Source organism: Equus przewalskii, chromosome 26, assembly GCF_037783145.1.
Source record: "Equus przewalskii isolate Varuska chromosome 26, EquPr2, whole genome shotgun sequence".
NCBI lineage: Eukaryota > Metazoa > Chordata > Mammalia > Perissodactyla > Equidae > Equus > Equus przewalskii.
The window spans coordinates 31,215,415-31,237,466 of NC_091856.1; the positions used below are offsets into that span (position 1 = coordinate 31,215,415).

Sequence of the window (22,052 nt, forward strand, 5' to 3'; positions counted from 1 at the left end):
GACTTGGGGTCCCACTGCACCTCCACATCCCCACCCCCCTCCACCCAAACGACGTGTCCATCTCCACACCACCCTCCCTCCACACCAAGATGTGCATGAGAGCAGGCCTCGCAGGGTAGCAGATTCCAGTGGCATTCTGCAGCCTTTTTCCAAGGAGGGAGGGAGAGGGCGTCAGGGAATCAGAGGCCTGGCCAAGCCTGTGTTGTGTGTGCAAAGACCTGGCCTCTCCAGGCTCAGGCCCAGGGCCTCCAGCTGCAGAGCTGACCTGTCCAAGGCCTTCTTCATGCCCCTAAGATCCCAAATATCCCTCCAAGGCTGCCATGCCGCCAGCACAAGGCCAGGCCCACGGAGGGAAGGCAATAGCTGTGCTGTGAGCAGGCGTGTACTCAGTCACAGATTGCCCAAATCAAAATCCCACTGAAGAGACAACTGCGGATCCAAAACTGCCAAAGAAGAAAGCACAGGGCGGGGGCCTCCCCACGTAACACAGTCTGTTTCTTGGACAGCCTGGCACCCCTGGAGGGGTCCCTCCTCTCTCCTTGGCCTAAAGTGCCCCCTTCATGCAGAGAGGGGTACTGAGGCACTGGGGACAGAGATCAGGGCCAGACCAGAGTCCACCCAGCTGTGCCATTAGTTCCTCCTACAAAGTGACCCTGAACAAGTGACTTCTCTGCCCCGGGCCTCAGTTTCCCCATGCGTTGGTGAGGAGGTGCTCTCTGCCTGTCTCCTGCAGACAGAACTTTCTGTAGGGTAAATGGATACCTCCCTCTCGCTCGCCCCCTGGCACCGCCAGCCACGTGCACCAGGCAGGCCACAGGACCAGTGCCAGCTGGAGGCACAGACCTCTCGGGATGTTTGGGATTCTTCCTGCCTGAAGAACAGACTGGTTCGAGGCTGGAAGCCTGCACCCAGCCCACCCTGGGGAGACCATGGCCCAGTGCACTGTTTTCCAACTCACCCAACTTGGCTGCGATCTCTGAATGCCTCCAGGGACCCCAGGGAAAGCCTCCCAGATGCCATTTGGATGCACCCGCCTGGAACACCTCCATGCAGGGACCTTGGCAAATGCCCACTGTGCCTCAGTGCCAGCCTGTGCCTGGTCCCAAATCTGAGGCAGTGGCTTTAGTCCCATCCCCACCTATGACCCTGGGACCCCTTTTCCTCAGAGCTCACAGGATCTGGCTTAGTACCTTAAAATCATTCAAATCTCGACTTTCCTGTATCACCTAACCCACTGAAAAAACCTTCAAAAGTCTGGGGACATCACATGGGGTTATCGCTGCTCCCAGCTGTCTGCCACCAAGGCAAGGTAGGGCTGTGCAGCTGGACCTGCCCAATCTAAATCAGAGCTCTGCCACTCCCTAGCTGAGCGACGGGCCCAGCACTTCAGGTCTCCTGACCCCCATCTCCTCATCAGCTCATGAGGCGGTTCAAGGACTCAACTGACCATGCATTCGAGGTGCTCAACAGGTCCCTGGCACACAGTAAGTGCACAATCAAAGGTGCCTTAAATCCTAATGATAAAAGGGTTACTTTCCCAATTGCATTACCAGCCGGCTGACCTCTGGCATGTAGCGTCACCTCTCTGGCCTTGTTGCCTCTCCGGACAACCAAGAGGATTAGAAGACATACGATTTGCAAAACACTCAGCACAGTGCTTGGCACGTGGCGTGGGCCCTCAGAACACGCTAGCTGTGAGGACTGTGGTTCATAAGAAGGCCTCAGAAAGATGAGCCTGGGGAACAGCGCAATGTACCACCTGTTCTACCTGCTCAAATTGGGTCAGGCTGGAGCTGTGTACCCAGCTGTTACCATGGCACCCAACAGGCAGGGAAACACTCCAGCTAGGAGGGCGGGTGCGGCAGGGGTGGGGCCTTGGGCCTGCTTCGCTCAGACACCACCCATTCCACCACCACCAGTCTCTGGGCCATCTCAGGGGTACCTGGGGTTGTGGGGAGTGTGCTACTGGATCAGGGCCCAGGATCTAAGCAGGTCTCATTGCCCTTGACTCCACTCGAACTCCAAAACAATGGGGTCTTGGCCGTCTGGAGGGGTAGGCTGTGAGGTGGGGCCCACAGGCTGGAGACCAGGGTGGGCAGCACGGGAAGGGAGGGGTAGGAACCCAGAACCCTCATCCCCTGGGCAAAAGCCAAAGCAGCTCTAAAGCAGCCTCAAGTCCCAACATCACAGTCTACCACCTCCAGCCACACCTGCCCAGCAGCAAACATACTCAGCCCGCTAAGTGCCAGCCTTGGGGGGCTTACAGTCAGCTCCTCCCTTCTCAGCCCCACTCAGGTTTCATCCAGGATGAGGGTTGGGAAAGGCTGTTTGGGCTCAGCTGGGTTCAGGGAATCCATGGCCCCTTGCCAGGAGGGAAGAAAGGGAGGCAGAGGTGAAATCCAGACGCTGTGGGCTGAGACCTGGAACTTTCCAGACTTTCCCGGCTGAGAGGGCAGGTTTAGGGCAATGGAAAGGCTGACAGGTAGGGTGACAGTGGCCCCAGGACCCGGGAGGCCAGGCAAAAGGTCAGCCTGGTGCTGAACACCAATTCCTCAGTGGGATCCAAGACCCTGCCCCCATCCCCAGCTCACATGTAGGCCCCTGCTGACTCCAGCTGGTCCCCCCAAGACCTGGGAGGGGCTGGGGCCAGGGCCTGGGCCCCTCTGCCATCGCAACCACAAGTGCCACAACAATTTGCCTGGGCCAGACATGGTATAAATATTATCCACTCCCCCTCACAACTCTAGGGGCGGGTATGACTTCTCCCATTTCACAGAAGAGAAAACCAAGGCTCAAAAGCAGAACAAGGTAGTAGTTAAAAAGCACATCCTGAGTTTGAATCTGGGCTCCGCTGTATTAACGCAGACAAATCACTTCCTCCTCTGTAAAATAGGCATAATAACCCTATTGGTACCCCCAACCTCCACCCCACTCCATGGCCTAATGAAGGGATTAAGTGAGAGGTGTTAGTAAAACCACCAATAATTGCTGGTTCCTGGAATCAGAGAGGTTAGGTAACTTGCCCAAGATCACCCAGCAAGTGACTGGCCAACCCCAAGCACTAGCTCTGAGCACAGCCCTTTCCCTAAAAACTTGGGCTGCCCATGTGGGTGGCCACGGGATCACAGGGATCACAGGCTTCCCAGGCAACCGAAGACGGCCCCGCCCCCGCAGCAAAGGGCAGCCCTTGTCTGAATTCCTCAGATAAGCAGTTCCTCGTAGATTGGGGAGCCTCTAGGCCTGAGCAGGCCCAAGTGCACAGAAAAGGCACCCCACCCTGTCCACACCGGAGATTCCTAAATCTGCGTTAGGCTGTATGGCTCCCCTCCCCTCCTCCCAGCAGAACCCATTCGACCCCTAGATTCATTCAACAGGTCTCCAAATAGGCCAAGATCAGTTGACAACTGTCTCCTGCGAGGTCCCTGGCAAGCCACTTACTTCCTCTTTCTGGGCCTCAGTTTCTCCACTTATAACAGGCACCCCCATCTCAGAAGCATGAGGCAGATCCAGCTAACTGGGCCCACAAGGAGGCCTGAGGGGCAAAGGGACAGACCAGGGAAGGGAACCAGCATGTCCTAGGCGCTGGGCCAGGCCCCTGCACCACATTGCATTTACTGAAACTTCTCCACACCTCTCCGACAGAGACCTGTAGCAGGCCGAGAGAGCGACTGAGCCAGGACTCCAACCCCCTCCCTCAGACTCCAAGGCACTCTCCTGGACAGGCCAGGACTATGTGACCCCAGGTGGGCCAGTCAGTGGGAGCAGCCTGGGCACTCAGTCGCCCTCAGCAATGAGCTGGGCAGAGAGACACGCAGGATGGGGAAGAACACAAAACCAAACTTGATGGAGCCTCTTTCAGTGAGGGTGGCAGCCTCCTTGAGAAGGGCATTTGCAATGCAAAGCACCCCAGCTCCAGCCAGAACAGTGCTGTCACTCTGAAGGGGGCTAGGCAGGCCAAAATCCAGCCACTGCCCTCCACCCAGACCGGGAGGGCCTAGGGCGGGCTGTCCCAGCAGCCAGGAGTGCCAGGGAACCTGTGGCTGGCCCGGGCTCTAAATCATATGACAGCCCGAGTGGCCAGCTGAGTGCAAAGTAGCCTGGAATGCTCTTCCCCTTCTTACCCCTCAAGGCACAAACCCTGCTGGGCTCTTCAAGTCTGCAGAATGGGCCCACCGCAAGCTGTGTGCAGGACCCCAAGAGAGGGCTGAAAGAAGAGATCCCCAGGTGTCCGGCTGGTCACCTGCTAACCAGTGCCCAGCACCTTGCCAGCTTCCTCAGGCCCAGACTTCCCAGATCACTCAGTCCTGCATTGTGCAAACCTGCCCCAGACACACATAAATCCCCAGGACTCTCTGGGCCCCCAGGGGCGCTTCCACACTGGCCAAGTGGCTAGATCTATCTCGCTCCTTATCCCCCTCCCCTGCAGGCGCGACTGCCCCAGCTCCTACCTCGACGACAAGCTGACAAAATCCCCGCCATCCAGCAGCCGGACCTTGCAGAAGAGGACCCCGTTCACAAAGGGGACCGCAGTCAGCTCCTCCAGGGTGAAAGTGGTTTGAAATTTGAATTTCTTCTTCTTCATCAAGAAAGCCATGAGCGAGTTCCCTGAGTCTGAAGCCCCGAAGGCCAAAAAAAAAGGGGGGAGCCAGAAATCCCCAGGATTCCTTTCCCTACACCACACCCCCTCCTCAAAACACCAGAGCTGGATCCCGCCCAGATGGTGGCGGAGGCGGCAGAGAGGACGGGGATCTAGGTCCGGAGAGCACAGGTCGGAGCGACCAGTCCAGTTCGCGGGCCGGCTGGTTTCACCCTCGGGGAGCCGGGGCTCGGAAGGGCTCGGAGTGGCCGGGGGCTTCACCGGCATGTAAACAGCGGAGCATGGCCCAGGAGACAAGGGCAGGGGCGGCGGGCGCCGCGCGAGCAGCCGCGCTGGCGGGCAGCATCCCGAGCCGCGGTACCCGGGGAGCTCACGCCGCGCGGCCGGGCGCGGCAGGCGGACCGGTGAGACTGAGGGCGCCGAGCGGACCGGTGAGGCCGGGGGCGGCCCCGCCTCCGCCCCCGCCCCGCCGGCGACCGGGGGAGGTGCCCTCGCGGCGCACACGCCCCCGCACCTGGGTGCCGGGCGGCCGGAGCAGGTGAGTCAGGGGAGGCTGAGGCCCCCCAGGGGGCGGCCGGGAGCTCTGGGGGGCCTCTCCAGGAGGCGCGTCCGGGACGCTCCGGGCCGGGGACGTCCGGCCGCGGCCCCTCTGGGCGGGCACCGGGCCCGGCCCCGGGCAGCGGGGGCGCCGCCTCCTCCTCTGTCCTGGGTCCCGCACCGCGGGCCCCGGTGGAGCTGAGGCGCCTCTCCGGCCGGCCGGTGGCGCCCGCCTCACCCGCCGCCACGGCCCAGCACCCCGCGAGCAGCAGCGCCGCCGCCTGCGCTCCCAACGCCGCCGCCCGAGCCCGACGCTGCGCGGCACCGCTGCGAGAATGCCGAGGCCCAGCACGGCCGCCGCCGAGCCGCCGCCGAGCGCGAGAGGGGCGGGGCGCCGGCGGCCCAGCCCGCCCGCGATTGGGCGGCCCGGCGAGCCGAGCGCGGAGCGCGATTGGCGAACAGCGGCGTTGGGCGGGACTCGCAGGAGGCAGAGGCAGCTCGGGACGCTCGGATTGGTGCGCCGTGCGGTTGGGCCCGCCTCCTCGGTCGGGGCGGAGCGCGAGGGGGGAAAGGGAGAGGGGCCCCGGGAAGGCAGTGGGAGGTCGCGGGGCGGGAAGCCGGGGCTGGCAGGGCGAGGAGGAGGGCGCGAGCAGAAGAAAAGGAGAAACAATGAAGAGAAGAAACAATATGAACACTGTGGCTGGAATGGCCTCCCGTGTTCCCCGAGACTTGAGCTCGTTGACCACTAAATCAGGCCCAGAAGGTGGCGAGTCCCATTTTTCAGAAAACACTCAGAAATGGTCAGGTATCTAGACCAAGCAGGTATCTCACCTCCCAGTTTTTAGTTCTCAGCCCTGAGGAGGGAAGTGTCTGCAAAGACGTCGCCAAGGGGGTGAATTGGAGCATTTCGTTACGCAACCTTGTGCTAGACCCATCTTCTCCTGTCCGAAGCGCTATCTTTTGTTGTCGGTTAGTTTCTTACCTAGTTGAGGCTGGTCTTCCTGACTAGATTAACGGCCCTGGCCACAGAGACTGCTTCGGGAGCTTCCCAGGTCCTGGACACATTGTTGTTCTTTCATTTAGTCCCCAGATGTTAAAGGGCAATCTGCTCTGAGCCAGGCTCAGACCCAGCAGTGAGCCTGGTGGGCCCGCCCTCTCCAACGTCTTCAAGCCAAAGACGAGCTGGAGAAGCAGACGGCGGACACAGGCAGTGACAAATCTGGTGGATGAGAACTGTACACAGGCAGTGACAAATCTGGTGGATGAGAACTGTAATGGGGGATGTGACGTACAGAGGACTGAGGAAGTTCCGTGGAGATGGGGGCTGGGGAAGGGGACTCAGAAAGAAGGCTTCTCACACAGTGACCCAAGCCACCAGCAGGATTCACCCCTCAGTTAGGCAGGGTCTAGGCAGAGGAAGGGGTCCTGGAGAGGCCTGGCACCCAGAGAGTGCAGTGCCCACAGAAAGCTGGGAGGACCCTACTGTCTGGCTACATTGTGGTGATTTGAGAGAGAGGGACCAGAGCTGGGGCTAGAAGGCCTGTGGTGGCTGGATGTTGCAGTCTTGTTGTAGAGCAGAGTAAGGAGGGGAGCCACGCACGCATTTTGAACAGGAGAGTGACCCAGACAGATTTGCTCTGTTGTAAGAAGCTTGCTCTGGCTGCAGGTCGTGTGGAGGGGAGAAGATGGGAAACAGAAGTGAGGAGTCTGTTGAGGTGATCCAGGCAAGATAAGATGACAGCAGAACCTCAGCACAGGGGGAAAACGAGAGGATGGGTCTGAGAGGATTTCAAGAGACAGATTCAGCTGGACTCGAGGGGGAGTTAGGTCCGGACGTGTAACTGAGGATTCAGATTTCTGATTTCTTCCTGCCTCCCAGCCATAAAATGGCTGGCAACCTGCACTTTTCTCCGGCTTGTCCCATAATTTAGAAAACACAGCCGGATAGGAGAAAGATGATAATAGCAGCTCCCAGTGCTGTTACATATCTCTGTTTACAGCCAGGGGAGTTGAGGCCTGGAGAGTTTGAATCACTTGACCCTGGAGCCCAGGCTCTAGAGTGCTGAGCTGTGCTGCCCACGCGGTGGGGTGTGTTCTCTCACTAATCCTGGTGGGCCTGCTCCAGGGGGAAGAGCCTGTGGCTACCTGACCCCAGGAGGGAATTTCGGAGGAGGGAGCCAGCCAAGGTTGTCCCAAGTCCTGGCTAGCTCCTCAGCTGTGACCGTGAGTAACCCCAGGCCACTCCGACAGGAAGCAGGGTGGGCCTAGCTGCCAGACTTAGCTCGGGTGGGGTATTTGTCTCTCTGCAGCCTCAGGGCTGGGAACCCAGGAAGTTTCCCTCCCCTCATTTCCCAGATGGTGCCTGGGGAAGGGACAGAGCTTGGTGCCAGGATACGATGCTCCATTTGGAGTGAGACAAGCCCGGTTAGAATCCTGACTCTGCTGAACATTGGCATTGTGGCCTTGGTTCAGGACACTGAGGCTCTGGGGCTCCAAATAGAGAGGGGAATCAGTATGGTATGGCTGGGACCGCTTGCCTTGGAGCCAGCAGAGCTGGGTTTGAAATCTGGCTGGCACAACATTGACCCCCTGTGTCACACAAACTTGGGGTGTAGTTTTGCATGCATAGAAAGGAATGCATACACCCTAAACTTTTCCATTTCTGATCCACAGTTCCTTTACTGGTAAAATGGGAACGAGGATACCATCCTTTCCAGATGTTGTAAGAGCTTCAAGAGGCTTAGGCAAAAGAGGAAAAAGGCTTAGGCCTGAAGTGACATGGGGATCTGAGCAAGTGGTGCGCAGGGGGTTCCAGGCCAGCACTTCCACTTCTCCAGCCCCAAAATTCCCCAGCATAGGCTGTCCTACCTCCCTGAAGCCCTGACCAGACGTATAAGGAAACCAGTACCTAGCAAGATAATTCAGACAAGTGGTCTGGAGAAGGAAGCCCATGTGAGAGAGGATGATTGGACTGGGGGTCCTGATTTAGGTGGGGTAGTCAAGGAAGGTCTCTGTGAGGTGCTGTCTCAGCCCAGACCTAAATAATAAGGGAGACCCAAGCACAGGAAGCTCTGGGGGCAGAGGCAGGAGTTGGATGTTTCAGGGGCTCTGTTTGACAGGAGTGGAGTAAGTAGAGGGAGGAGAGAGAGGCGTGGGGTCAGGAGGAGCCTGCTCGCATGGGCCTTGTGGACCTGGGAGGGGTTTAGATTTTAGTCCAAACCCAAAGGGATACCACTGGAGGATGTAAGCAGGTTAGTGACAAGATCCAAAATACCTTTTTAAAAGTTCCTTCTGGCTTCTATGTGGAGAGTGGATTGATTGTCAGGGGGCAAGAGCAGAGCAGAGCAGACAGCTGAGGAGGCTATGACAGGCATCCCGACAGGAGACTGGTGGCTCAGACCACAGTGGAATGAGAGCAATGGGAGGAGAAAGGGGACACATTTCAGAGGAAGAGCTCAGCACTTGCTGAGCAATGATAGCGGTTACTCAATTAGCGCTTTTTGAGCATTGCCAGGATTTTTAATTTGACTGAATGCCACGAGGTTCTTGAAGTGGGGAGGTAAGTGAGCAGAGCACTGGGAGAGGTGTGGGGAAGGAGTGGAGCGGAACAGAGGGATTCAGTGGGACTGCAGCCTCTAAACGGGAACCACAACTGCGAACATGGGACAGCCTTAGAGAATCTTTCCCCTTATCTGGCCCTGGACAAACTCTTGTGATGCTGTTTACTTATCTCTCTCTCCCATTAGATCACAAGTTTAATAGGGTCAGACATCTCATCCTGCTGTCCCCACGTCCAGTGCTGCCACATGATAGACGCTCTATAAGTCGTTGTCAAAGGAATGGATACATGGATGGATGCATGTATGCATGATTGAATAGATACATGGATGGATAGGTGCATGGATGGATAGGTGCATGGATGGTTGGATAGATGCATGGATGGATAGGTGCATGGATGGATAGATGCATAGATGGATAGGTGCATGGATGGATGGATAGATGCATGGATGGATAGGTGCATGGATGGATGGATAGATGCATGGATGGATAGGTGCATGGATGGATGGGTAGATGCATGGATGGATAGATGCATGGATGGATGGATGAATAGATGCATAGATGGATAGGTGCATGGATGGATGGATAGGTGCATGGATGGATAGGTGCATGGATGGATGGATAGGTGCATGGATGGATAGGTGCATGGATGGATAGATGCATGGATGGATGGATGAATAGATGCATAGATGGATAGGTGCATGGATGGATGGATAGGTGCATGGATGGATAGGTGCATGGATGGTTGGATAGATGCATGGATGGATAGGTGCATGGATGGATGGATAGATGCATGGATGGATAGGTGCATGGATGGATGAATGGATGGATGGATGGGTAGATAGCTATAGATTTAACTGTGTCACTCGTACTTTAGCACTCCTCAGTATTGCCAATAACTATCAAAATTCAGTGTGCACAATTCGTTTTAAAGTAAATTACACAATAGTAATACTGACACATGTACAAAGATACATGTGCAAGATGGCCCCTGCACTGTTGTGTATTATACAAAAATATTGGAGCAGCCTGATGTCTGGCAGTAGGAAGAGGGAGGCCTTGAGGGCAAGGACTGTGTTTTGTTCGCTGCTCAATCCTTAGCACCTGGACTGTGCCTGGTACATAATAGAGGTCAATAAATGTTTGTCGCATGAAGGAAAGCGTCATCACTGAGATGCCATGCAGCTGTTGAGAAGGATGCTGGAGATGTGTGTGTGCTAAGGTGAGAGATGTCCACCCTATTGTGGCAAAGCAAGTCATAGAACAGTGTGTAAGGGAAGAGCTGACTTTTGTGAAAAAAAAAATAGATGTTTTTATATATACATAGGATCTTGAGGGGCCGGCCCCGTGGCGCAGCGGTTGGGTTCCCACATTCTGCTTCTCGGCTGCATGGGGTTTGCCGGTTTGGCTCCCAGGTGTGGACATGGCACCACTTGGCACACCATACTGTGGTAGGCGTCCCACGTATAAAGTAGAGGAAGATGGGCACGGATGTGAGCTCAGGGCCAGTCTTCCTCAGCAAAAAGAGGAGGATTGGCAGCAGATGTTAGCTCAAGGCTAATCTTCCTCAAAAAAAAAAACAAAAGAAGAAGAAGAAGAATCTTGAGGGATACACCCTAAACTGTTACCAGGGGGTTCCATCTGAGGAGAAGGTTTGGAGGGAAATTTTTACTTTATTTTAATGAATATTCTTGAGTATTGTTTGGCTTTTGTAATATGATCAATTAGTTTTATAATTCAATAGTATATAATTATAAGGATATTATCAGCAAAAGCCCTTCCGTGCTTCTCTATCACCCTCTGCATAAAATCCAAGGTCCTTAGCCTGGCATTCAGGCGCCTCTGGAAGCAACTGCTGAGCCCCTCCCTGCCTGCCTCCTTCAGGCCTCTGCGGCCCTGCCCACAGGTCCTGGCCTTGTCCCCCTGCCCGCCCGGTGACACCTTCTAAGGGTCAAGCTTCCTCTCCCACCCTGCTCCCCCACATCAGACACAGTGCTCACTCCCTGCTCTGTGCCCCAAGTTACCAACCATCTGTGTGTGGAGAAAATGAGGGCCTGGCTTTCTGATTTCTGTCCCACTACCTGGTGCATACTCGGCACTCACTGGAAAGGAGGGATAGAGGGTGGGAGGAGAGAAGGGAGGAAAAAAGGAAAGAGAGGAAGAGAAAGGGAAAGAAACAGAGAAAGAAAGGGGAAACTGAGGTAGGAGTGGAGAATTGTCACTTGCCCAAATCACGCTGTGGGCAGCTACCCAGCTGGCCCGCTGTCTCAGTCACCTGACACCCAGCACAGAGTGCCACACCAAGCCGCCTTCCCAGCCCTGCTTGCCAAGGGCGGTCGGTGCTGATTCACCGGTGACTAGGCTCCAATTATTTGCAGAACTGGAATGGCAGCTGAGCCACCCCAGCAGCTGACCAAGGGCGTATCGATTTGTGCTGGGCTCCTCGCTAATATCGGAGCCAGTCACACAAGAAGATAAAGGCTCCAAAGAATTTGCCGCCAGTGTTCTCTCCTGCTTAAACCTCCCACAGCCAAGTCCACAAGTCTCTCGTGATCAGCCAACTCTGCCCTTTCCAACCCAAGCCTGACCATCACTCACGGAGGGTAGTCATGGTTCAGGACATGAGATCTGGAGGCAGGCAGCCCTGGGTTCCAGCCCAGAGGTTACTGAGTCAAAGGGTATTTACATATTTACTATTGAGAGATGCTGCCAAACTGCCTTCTGAAAAAGTTGGACTCAATTATACTCCCACCAACAGTATAAGACAGCACCCATTCCCACACTTTCTCCATCTTTAGCAGTCTGTTTGACTAAAGGAAAAAAAAGGTATACTGCTATGCCTGTGTTTCTTTCACTAGCATCTTTTCATATTTTTTGGCAATTTGAATTTCTTCTTCTGTAAATTGCCTGGCCATTTTTAAAATTGGAGTAGTCATCTTTTTTTGTTATTTATTTGTAGTAGCTTATTACATATTATGGATATCAACCTCTGTTATATATGTTAAAGTATTGCTTCCACTCAATCAGTTGTCTTTGGACTTGGTGGTATCTTTTTGTTATTTATTTGTAGTAGCTTATTACATATTATGGATATCAACCTCTGTTATATATGTTAAAGTATTGCTTCCACTCAATCAGTTGTCTTTGGACTTGGTGGTATCTTTTTGCCTCACAGAAGCCCCTTACCTAGCCCCAGCTAAGAGATAGGAGTCAACCTACTTCAATGGAGAGAGCACTAGATGGGGAGTCAGGAGACCAGGTTTTGAGTTCCACCACTGTCACTGACTTGCCATGTGACATTGAGCCAGACTTTGAACCAGTCCCTGACCTCTCTTTCTCTAGCTGTTAAATAAGAACGTTGAATTAAATGGTCTCTGAGGACCTGTTCACCTCCATGGTCTAGACCAGCACTGTTGTTAGAACTTTCTGCAGTGATGGGAGTGTTCCATATCTGCTCTGTCCAATATGGTAACCACGAGCCACATGTGGCTGTTGAGCGCTTAAAATGTGGCTGGTACGACTGAGGAATTGAAATTTGAATTCCATTCAATTTAAATTTAAAATTTAAATAGCCACACATGGCTAATGACTACCATATTGGACAGCCCAGGTCTGGCTGGTCTGCATCCCCCCACCTCTGAGTGAGCTGCGATACAGAGTTTGATTAAGGCAGGGCTGGAGAGTCCCTGTGTGACTTGGGGCAGGTCACTCTGCCTCTCTGAGCCTCAGTTTCCCCATCTGTCCAGTGGGGCCCACAGCCATCCCTGCCTCCTGGGGCTGTTGGGCAGATTTGATTAATGAGTGTGTGTGCAGGCCAAGGCCCAATGCCTGACCCAACACTGTGCAACACCAGGCCCGGTTCCTGGGCTGAAACACGAGGGTGTGTTTACCACACTTCCACATGTCCAGAGACCCATGGGTGGCTCTCCCCAGAGCCGCCCATGTCCCACTACGGCTTTGAGGCCAGCTCTACCTTCTTAACCAGGGCTTCAGTTCCAGCACGCCTTCAGCCCAGGACTCCTGGCTGGGCTGACAGGACAAAGTCCAAAGCTGAGCCTGCGTTCCACTCGGAGAGCTGGCCCTCCCCCGGAGTACCGTCATCAGTACAACCTGAGAGCCAGCCCCGCAGCCGCGCCGTCTGCGCCCTGTGTCTGCCTCCCTGCCCAGCCTCCTGAGTTCTGCTACGCGCTTCATACGTTCCCTGCATTCAGTCATTTTTCATATACAGGCGTTCGTCAGGCCGTCTGCTGTGGGACTGGGGCTATAGTGGTGGGTGCGCAGATGTGGCCCAAGCACTGAGAGCTGAGATACACCTAGGGGACAGGGGGAGTTGAAGGAATGGTGGGAACACAAGGGGGCCTGACCTGATGTGTGTGATCAAGGGAGGCTCTCCTGAGGAAGGGACGTGTAAGCCCGAACCTGACGAATGAGTAGAAGTCAGCCAGGAGAGAGGGGAGTTGTTGGAGAGGAAAGTCTGAGCTGAGAGAGTGTAGGAATCCAGGATCTGTGAGAGGCAAGGGGAAAGCTAGGAAGGTAGGCAGACCCCATCCCACAGGAGGGCCTGGCAGGTCATGCTAAAGATGTGGTGTTTTATCCTAAAGGTAACGGGGAGCCATGGAAGGTATTAGAGAGAGGGCAATGTGATTATTGCAGGCCAGCTCCCTACGTGGCCTTTACCTCCCTGTAAGAGTCAAGAATTTAGCCCCTTCACCTTTCCCTTCCCCACCTGCCGCCTTGGTCTCAAGATACTTGATGAGGACACAGTTTGTAGGGCCTGCCTTCTACCTAATACGACCTGGGTTCAAATCCCAGCCCTGCCACTCCTTGGCCCTATTGCTTCAAGCAAGTCATTAACCTCTTTCACCTCAGTGTCCTCTGCCATAAAATGGAGATAATGACACCTCTTTGCACAGTTACACAAATTACAAAGGAAAAGTGTATGGCACGGAGCCACGTAGGAGAGGAAATCCAGTTGGATTCCTTCCGTGCAGAGTCAAACCAAAGCCGTGGAGAGGGCTGAGGGGGCTTCCCGGAGGGCAGGCAGGAGTCCCAGTTCTGGGAGGTGTCCCTATGGCCCTGCTGGCCCCGAGCAAGGTGGAGGGAAGCGTTGGCCGAGGCCCTTCTCGGGCAGCCTGACCGCGTGCTAGGTGAGCTCAGACGAGACCTCCTGAGCTAGACCTGGTGTTCTGGACCTTCTCGGACCCCCACCCGGTGGGCCAGGAGCCGGCAGGCAGACGCAGAGCTTACGTAACCGGGCAGGAGACTGACACCCTTCACCCAGTCATCACGGCCGTGTTTACTGAGAAGAGGTGTTCCCAGGTCACCTTCCTGTCCTCTGAGGTACTTCTTACGCACACACAGCCCTTTAGCCCTTGCTGAGCTCTGCTTATTTTCTGAATTCCTAGTCACAGGCCCTGGTGTTACTGTCAGCAACAGCTATTATTGCTAAACGGTACAACCGTCAGTGGTGCCATTTAGTGGTGAGGCACTGGAGGACAGTAGGGGACAGTGGGGGATAGTGGGAGACAGGGGCTGCTGCAGGGCCTGGTGATCAGACCAGGGTATGAGTCCCAGACTCCTCCGCCTGTTAGCTCAATGCCCTGGAGTCAGTCACTTGGAGTCTCTGAGCCTCAGTTTTTACAGCTGTAAAATGGGTTTAGTGGCCACACTTACCTCATGAAATTCTTTTGAGGATTCACTGAGGTAGTAATGTATATAAAGGGCTTTGTAAGTTACCTGGCACATAGGAAGCACCTGTCAAATGATAGCTATTAATGTCACACCGTGTTTGTAACCTGCCTGTTCCACTTACCTCATTATGAACCTCTTTCCAGTGACAGTAAGGAATTTAACCCTGGGGGTTTTCTGACGCATCCCAAACTCCCAACCGCACGGGATCACGGGACTGTGAGCTGGGAACCCTGTTTGGCCTTGGGGTCCTGCCCTCTCAGTCCTCAGTCCCCACTTTGCACTTGTGGAACCACGGTGGGGTGAGGGTAGAGGCTGATGCTTTTTAAGGGCCCTGCTCTCTGATTCTCCTTTCAGACCTCAAGACCTCAGACCCTGCTCCTCACCTTTTCCTTCCTTCTTTCTTTCAATAAACATCACCCAGGGTTCGAATTCCAACTCTGCCACTTCTTGGCTGTGTGACCTTGGACAGGTTATGTAACCTCTCTGTGCCTAAGTCTCCTGATCTCTAAAATGGGAATATATTACCTATTTCCCAGGGTTGTTATGAATGGTGAAGGAGTGGATATTTGTAAAGTATCTGTGCCTGTTTGACTAAAATAAAAACTGAGTGCCCACCATGAGTCAGGCAGTGTTGTAAGCAGTGGGATACAAGTGTGAACAATCAGACAGGAGGACTGAGCTCGGTGAGGTTTAGAAATCCCCACCAGTGATGCAGCCCTGAGGCAGGGGATTCAAGACGGCCTTGATGCTGTCACTTCTCTTTCTCTAAGCCACAACAGCTTATGTGTGCTGACCTCGCCCTGGGCCAGGCTCAGGCTCAGCACTGTGCTCCTAAGTTCTCCTCAAATGCCAGCAGCCTGCAGGGAGATTCCCGCTATGCACTGAATGTTTGTGTCCCCCCAAAATTCATATGTTGAAACCCTAACCCCCAATGTGATGGAATTTAGAGGTAAGGCCTTTCAGAGGTGATTCAGTCATGAGGGTGCAGCCTTCATGAATGGGATTAGTGCCCTTATAAAAGAGACCCCAGGGGCCGGCCTGGTGGCGTAGCGGTTACGTGCGCACATTCCACTTCTGCAGCCTGGGGTTCACCGGTTCAGAGCCTGGGTGCGGACATGGCTCTGCTTGTCAAGCCATGCTGTGGCAGGCATCCCTCATATAAAGCAGAGGAAGATGGGCACAGATGTTGGCTCAGGGCCAGTCTTCCTCAGCAAAAAGAAGAGGATTGGCAGCAGATGTTAGCTCAGGGCTAATCTTCCTGAAAAAAAAAAAAGGGAGACCCCAGAGAGCTACGTCCTCCCTTCTGCCACGTGAGGACACAGTGAGAAGACAGCCGTCTGTGAACAGGGAAGCGAGCCCTCATCGGACACCAAATCTGCCAGTGCCTTGATCTTGGACTTCCCAGCCTCCAGAACTGTGAGAAATAAATTTCTGTTGTTTATAAACCACCCAGTCTGTGGTGTTTGGTTACAGCAGTCTGAGTGGACTAAGGCGGTCATTACCTTCATTTCATGGAAGAGTTTATATCTGTCCCACTTGCCCCGCCCAGGGCCTAGCGCATAACAGGGGGCCAGTGAGTGAGTGTTGAAGAAAGGAAGAAAGGAAGAAACGAACAACAGAACACTTCTGACACTAACCCTTCCACGGGGTAAGGGTCACATCAGGAGTCAGGAGCCCTTTTGCTCCTGGAGGGCAGGGAACTCAATTGTATGTGCTTGTGGCCGCCACACTGGGCCCAGTGGAGACATCCCCCAGGCTTGGCAGTTGCCGCTGTCCCATCCTCTCCTTCCTTCTCCTCCCCCTCCTCCCCCCTCCTCCTCACCATCACCACAGCTGACGCTCCACCACTGCTTACCGTGTGCCTCAGGCACTGATCTGAGGCTTTCTGTGCATCAACTCTTAATCCTCAGAACAATGCCATGAGCGATGTCCCATTTCACAGGTAAGGAAACAGTCACAGAGAGCTGATGTCATGCCCGGGGTCACATGGGCAGTCAACGATGGAGCCAACTGAAAATCCAGGCGGTCTGGATCCCCAGCCCCTGCCCTTACCCACCGTGCTATCAAGACAGCTCCTCTTTTCATCACTGCTTTTCTGATTTCAAATGTATCACGTGCTCCACAGTGGAATGAAACTAGAAATCAATAGCAGAAGGAAAACTGGAAAATTCACAAATATGCGGAAATTAAACAACACATTCTTGAGCAACCAATGTGATTTCAAAGAAGAAATCACAACAGAAATTAGAAAATATCTTGACAACAGGGGCTGGCCCTGTGGCCAAGTGGTTAAGTTCGTGCGCTCCGCTGCAGGCGGCCCAGTGTTTCGTTGGTTCGAATCCTGGGCGTGGACATGGCACTGCTCATCAAACCACACTGAGGCAGCATCCCACATGCCACAACTAGAAGGACCCACAACGAAGAATATACAACCCCGTACCGGGGGCTTTGGGGAGAAAAAGGAAAAACATAAAAATCTTTAAAAAAAAAAAAATATCTTGACAACAAATAAGAACACCGCCACAACATACCAAAACGTGAGATTCAGCAAAAGCAAGACTAAGAGGGAAGTTTATGGTGGTAGATGCTTACATTTAAGAAGAAGAAAGATCTGAAAGCAAAAAAACATGTGCTCATCATTTAAAAATTCAAGGGGCTGGCCCCGTGGCCGAGTGGTTAAGTTCACATGCCCCACTTCAGCAGCCTGGGGTTCGCCGGTTCAGATCTTCAGCAGGGACCTACACACCACTCATCAAGCCACGCTGTGGTCGCATCCCACAGAGAGGAACTAGAACGACTTACAACTAGGATATATAACTATGTACTGGGGCTTTGGGAGGAAAAAAAAAGAGGAAGATTGGCAACACATGTTAGCTCAGGGCCAATCTTCCTCACCAAAAAGCATCCATTAAAAAAAAAATTCAAGCATTGCACAATTTTACACTCTAAAAGCAAAAGTTTAAAAAGCAAAAGGCCCTCGTGATGCCCCTCCATAGGGATAAGCTCTGTTAACACCGTGGTATAGATATTTCAGATGGTTTTTCAAAGCTTGTGGTAATAGAATCTTTAAAAAAAAAAACAAAAATTAATACAATATACGTTGTGTTGTCTCTTTTATGCTGTTTTGTTTTGTTTTACTTAAGAGTGATTCTTAGAGGCTGCTGCTTGCTGGAACATTCTCTTCAAGGGCCACACAGTTGTCCATGGGGAGGACATCCACACTGGATTTAGCCAGTTCCATTAGGATATGCTTGGGCTATTTTCAGTTTTTAACTATTTCAAGTCACTCTAAAGTGAGCACCCTTGTAAATGCCCCCTGTGTGCTGGTGGGAGGCTCTCTGGGGAGTAATTTCCGGAAGTAGAATCTCTGGGCCAAAGGTCAGGAATGTTTTTAACATTCTCCCCAGGAAGGCAAAACCAACTCTGGCTAGAGAGTGAGGGTCGGTTCCCCTCTCCTCGCCATCCTTGCTATCATCTTTGCCGAGATGGTCAGTATGAGGTGAACTCTTGTCGTGTCCTGCTGAGCGGTGCCTGACCCTCGAGAGCGACCCAGCCTCCTGTGGTGACATCCCTGCTGCTGCCATTGGGATCCAGAAATGGACCGTTCTTCTCAAGAATACCCATCAGATGGCTGAGACCAAAGCGCTTCTCAAAAACCCCAGTGTTTGCTTTTTAACTCATTTAGGAAAGCCGGCAGTGTCCAAAACAAGCCCTTGGAGAGAGGCCAGGGCTGCTCTGCGTAAACCGCCAGGGCCCCACTTTCGAGGTGAGCGGCGCCCAGGCTGGCAGCTGATTAGCATCTCCACACATGGGCAGCTGGGCCGGCTGAATTCCCTTCCAGAATTCAGCGAGGAGCTTTTTCCCTGAATCATCGTGACTCCCGCAAAGCGGGCACTAAAGTGATTAGCGTCCTTCCGGGCCACTTGGTAGCAAACACATCCGTGGGTTTGTCCTACTGCCACCTCAGAGTTCACACACTGACATTTAACTGTGATTGCCAGTGGGGAGGTGGGGCAGGGTCACAGAGAGCGGCCAGTCACCTGTAGGCCAGGGTGAGGTCCTTATCATGCTCGGTCACCTTTGCCCAGAGTGACTTTCAGCACAGCGCTTATCTGGGGCGAGCTGTACATGCTATTCCGTCTCACCTGGACCTCTTCCTACCACACACTCTGCCCTCACTGCTTTGCCTGGCCGACCCCTTGTCACACTTTAGACCTCAGCATGTGTCACTTTTGCAGGGAAGCCCTCCCTGACCCCTCCAGACAAGGACGATCCCTTTCCAGACACTTTTAGAATACCAAGCTTGCCGCACTTAAAACCATAGTGACAGCTCATGATGTGGGTCATTGCTATTTACAGCTATCTCCCCCAGGTGGCGAGGCCCGTGAAGTAGGATGTGTGTCTTGGTCTGTATCCCAGTGCCTGGAACAGTGTCAGGCACGTGCCAGTGCCTAGGGGGCAGTGGTCACGAGCATGATGTCAGAGCCAGGCTGCCCAGGTTTGAGTCCTGCCTCTGTAAACGAGGGCAAGTTACTCTTTGTGTCTCAGTTTTCCCATCTGTAAAATGGGGATAATAGTACCTACCTCTTAGAGTTGTTAGGAGAGTTACATGTGTGGATATATGTGAGGTGCTTGGAATGGGTGCCTGGCCTGTAGAAGGTGCTGGATCAGTGCTAATGTTAGCATTAAATGCTAGTAGACAAGGTTCTCCAAGTTTCCATCTGTAGCAGGCACTGGTGTCTGCCTAACCAGCATCCTGCTGCCTGGAAATTGCTTAGCATGTTGAGACCATGCTTTATTGGGGCTTGTGGTGGTGGTTGTGTCAGCGTTGCAGCCATGGCACTGTAGCTCAGGTGATGGTGATGAAAAGCCCCTCGGCATCATCGTTATTCTGACCCCTCCGCTGGCTCTGTGCGTGTCTTTCCACCCCTGATCCTACCAACAAAGCCTCACCATCCCCCCCATAACCTAGTGCACGTTCCTCAGAGGAATTGTGCCTTAGCCCTGTGGGGGCAGAGCTTTGTTGCCCTGCGGCAGGTGCTATAGCTCAGACCTGGGTGGGGAACCACTCCCTGGCAGGGGCTTGGACCAGGCTGGCTTTCTAATGCTTGGGCCCCTCTGGACAGCTGCCACATAGGGAGGCAGCATGCTGTCTGGGAGCTACACCAGCCAGTCAGATTTTCTCTGCTCGCAGAGTGTAGTGGCCAGCCTTTAGAGAGCGTCCAGCCCCGCCTGCCCCTCTCTGAGAACCCCCTGAGAGCTCCTTAGAAGGCATCTTAGTATACTTGACCCCACCCCATTGGGTGACTGCGTGCCACATGACCCAAGAGGGGCCAATCAGCTTGTACTTGGGCATCTGGCTCAGAACTAGTCTTCATCAGCACATGTACTACCTGCCAGGGGCAGCCCCTTGCCCAGAGAAGCAGCAATGAAGCAGGTAGCCCACGGCACTAAGAACTCAGGAGGGTCCTGCTGGGTTTCCAGGTCCCTGTTCCAGTCCCTTGGGAGCTGGGCTGCACCACCTCCTTTTCTCAATTCCCTGCCCCCTTATAGCCAAGCGTGAGGGGGCTTCCCCTACTTCATCCACCCACAATCCACTTCCCCCTCGTCGGCCCAGCCTCTACAAAGGAAACCCTCTGGCCCTTTCTGCGGGTGATTTACTGGTCTAGCCCAGGCTGACCCTCCGGCCTTCCGGGAAGCATCTGCAGGGCTGCTCTCGTCACTGCCCGGGGGGCTGCCGAGCGTGGGGACCAGCTCACAGGAAGCCCTTGAGTCTGGGTCATCTCCCACCTCCGGCTGAAGAGGACCAGGCATGGGGAGGAACGAGGCCCTGCCTAGGGCATTTGTTTTCCCATCGCAAAATGGAAATTGTTTTACGCAAACGCAGAAAAATTTAAAGAAAAAAGTCCGCTTAACCTTTGATCCCATCACTCAGAAAAATACAAACACATGCAGACACGTTTTTTTCCCCGGAAAAGAAATCAGACTGTATATACCATTGGAACTTGCCTTTTTTTAAAAATTTAATTTAGCAGTGTATCATGTGGGCATTTTTCTGGAAAAAAAAAAGCTTTATTGAGGTATAACTGACATGCAATAAACTGCACATATTTAAAGTGTGTAAGTTTCCACATGTGCATACACCCATGAGCCCATCACCATATTCAAGATGACTTATGTGTCCATCACCCCCAAAAGTTTCCTTATGCCACTTTGTAATCCCTCCTTCCACCCCCCCACACTCAGCACCACTATCTTGCTTTTTGTCACTCTAGATTAGTTTGCATTTCCTAATATTTTATATAAGTGGAATCATCAGTATATCCTTTTTTTTTTTTTTTTGAGGAAGATTAGCCCTGAGCTAACATCTGCTGCCAATTCTCCTCTTTTTGCTGAGGAAGACTGGCCCTGAGCTAACATCCATGCCCATCTTCCTGTACTTTATACGTGGGACGCCTACCACAGCATGGCTTGCCAAGCGGTGCCATGTCCGCACCTGGGATCCAAACCGGCAAACCCCGGGCTGCCAAAGCAGAATGTGTGCACTTAACCGCTGCCGGCCCCAGTATATCCTATTTTATGTCTGGCTTCTCTAACTTAGCATAATTATTTTGAGATTCATCCTGTTGTGTGGATTGATAGTTTGTTTCTTTTTATTTATTTATTTTTCTTTAAAGCTTCAGTGCATGGTTGTGAATCCTAGTTGTTACTTTTTTTTTAAGATTGGCCCTCAGCTAACATCTGTTACCAATCTTCTTTCTTTTTTTTTTTCTCTCCAAAGCCCCAGTACATCGTTGTATATCCTGGTTGTAAGTCATTCTAGTTCCTCCATGTGGGAGGCAGCCACAGCGTGGCTTGATGAGCAGTGTGCAGGTCCAAGGCCAGGATGCTAACCCCGGGCCGCCAAAGCGGAGCGTGAACTTAACACTCAGCCACGGGGCCGGCCCCTAGTTGTTACTTTTAATTCTTTATGTGAGCTGCCACCACAGTATGACAACTGACATATGGGTGGTGTGGTTCCACACCTGGGAAACGAACCCAGGCCACGGCAGTGAGAGCACCGAATCTTAACCACGAGACCACTAGGGCTGGCTCCTTCATTGCTTTTTATTGCTAAGGAGTGTTCCATTGTGTGAGTAGACCACGGTTTTTCTATTCACCTGTTCATAGACATTTGAGGTGTTATCAGTTTCCGGTTTATTTATTACAAATAAAGCTACTATAAACATTTATATACAAGTTTTGTGTGGATCTATGCTATTATTTTTCTGGGGTAAATACCTCAGGGTGGAATGGCTGAATCATATGGTAAGCATATGTTTAACTTTTTAAGAAACTACCAAACTGTTTTCTAAAATGGTCATACCATTTTACACGACCACCAGCAGTATATGCGATGGCCAGCAACTCTATAACTTTGCCAATATTTGGTTTGGTCAGCCTTTTTCATTTTAGCTATTCTAATAGATGTGTAGTGGTATCTCATTGTGGCTCAAGTTTGTGTTCCCCCAGTGACTATGGAGAAGAGCATCCTTTCATGTGCTTATTCAAGGCTATCTTTGTACATCACTAAATGGAGATCCACATTATCATTTTTTAAAAGATTTTATTTTCCCTTTTTCTCCCAAAGCCCCCAGTTCATCATTGTGTATTTTTAGTTGTGGGTCCT

The 22,052-nt window shown here is 52.9% G+C and overlaps 1 protein-coding gene across 4 annotated transcripts in view; it reads right to left on the reverse strand.

Moving 5' to 3' along the window:
- EEIG1 (estrogen-induced osteoclastogenesis regulator 1) overlaps positions 1 to 6,313 on the reverse strand; it is a 36,436-nt gene extending 30,123 nt beyond the window's left edge. Inside the window, exon 1 of one of the 4 annotated variants that reach the window (XM_070596205.1) lies at positions 6,117 to 6,313. Coding sequence is in view for 1 of the 4 variants with exons in the window: in XM_008519955.2 (XP_008518177.2) it covers positions 4,449 to 4,864 (416 nt within the window). In the remaining 3 variants the exon portion in view is untranslated. Of the gene's footprint in view, positions 1 to 4,448; positions 5,076 to 6,116 lie in introns of those variants that run through there. The other 3 variants (XM_008519957.2, XM_008519955.2, XM_070596204.1) reach the window with 3 other exon arrangements.
- Between the last annotated feature and the right edge of the window lie 15,739 nt (positions 6,314 to 22,052).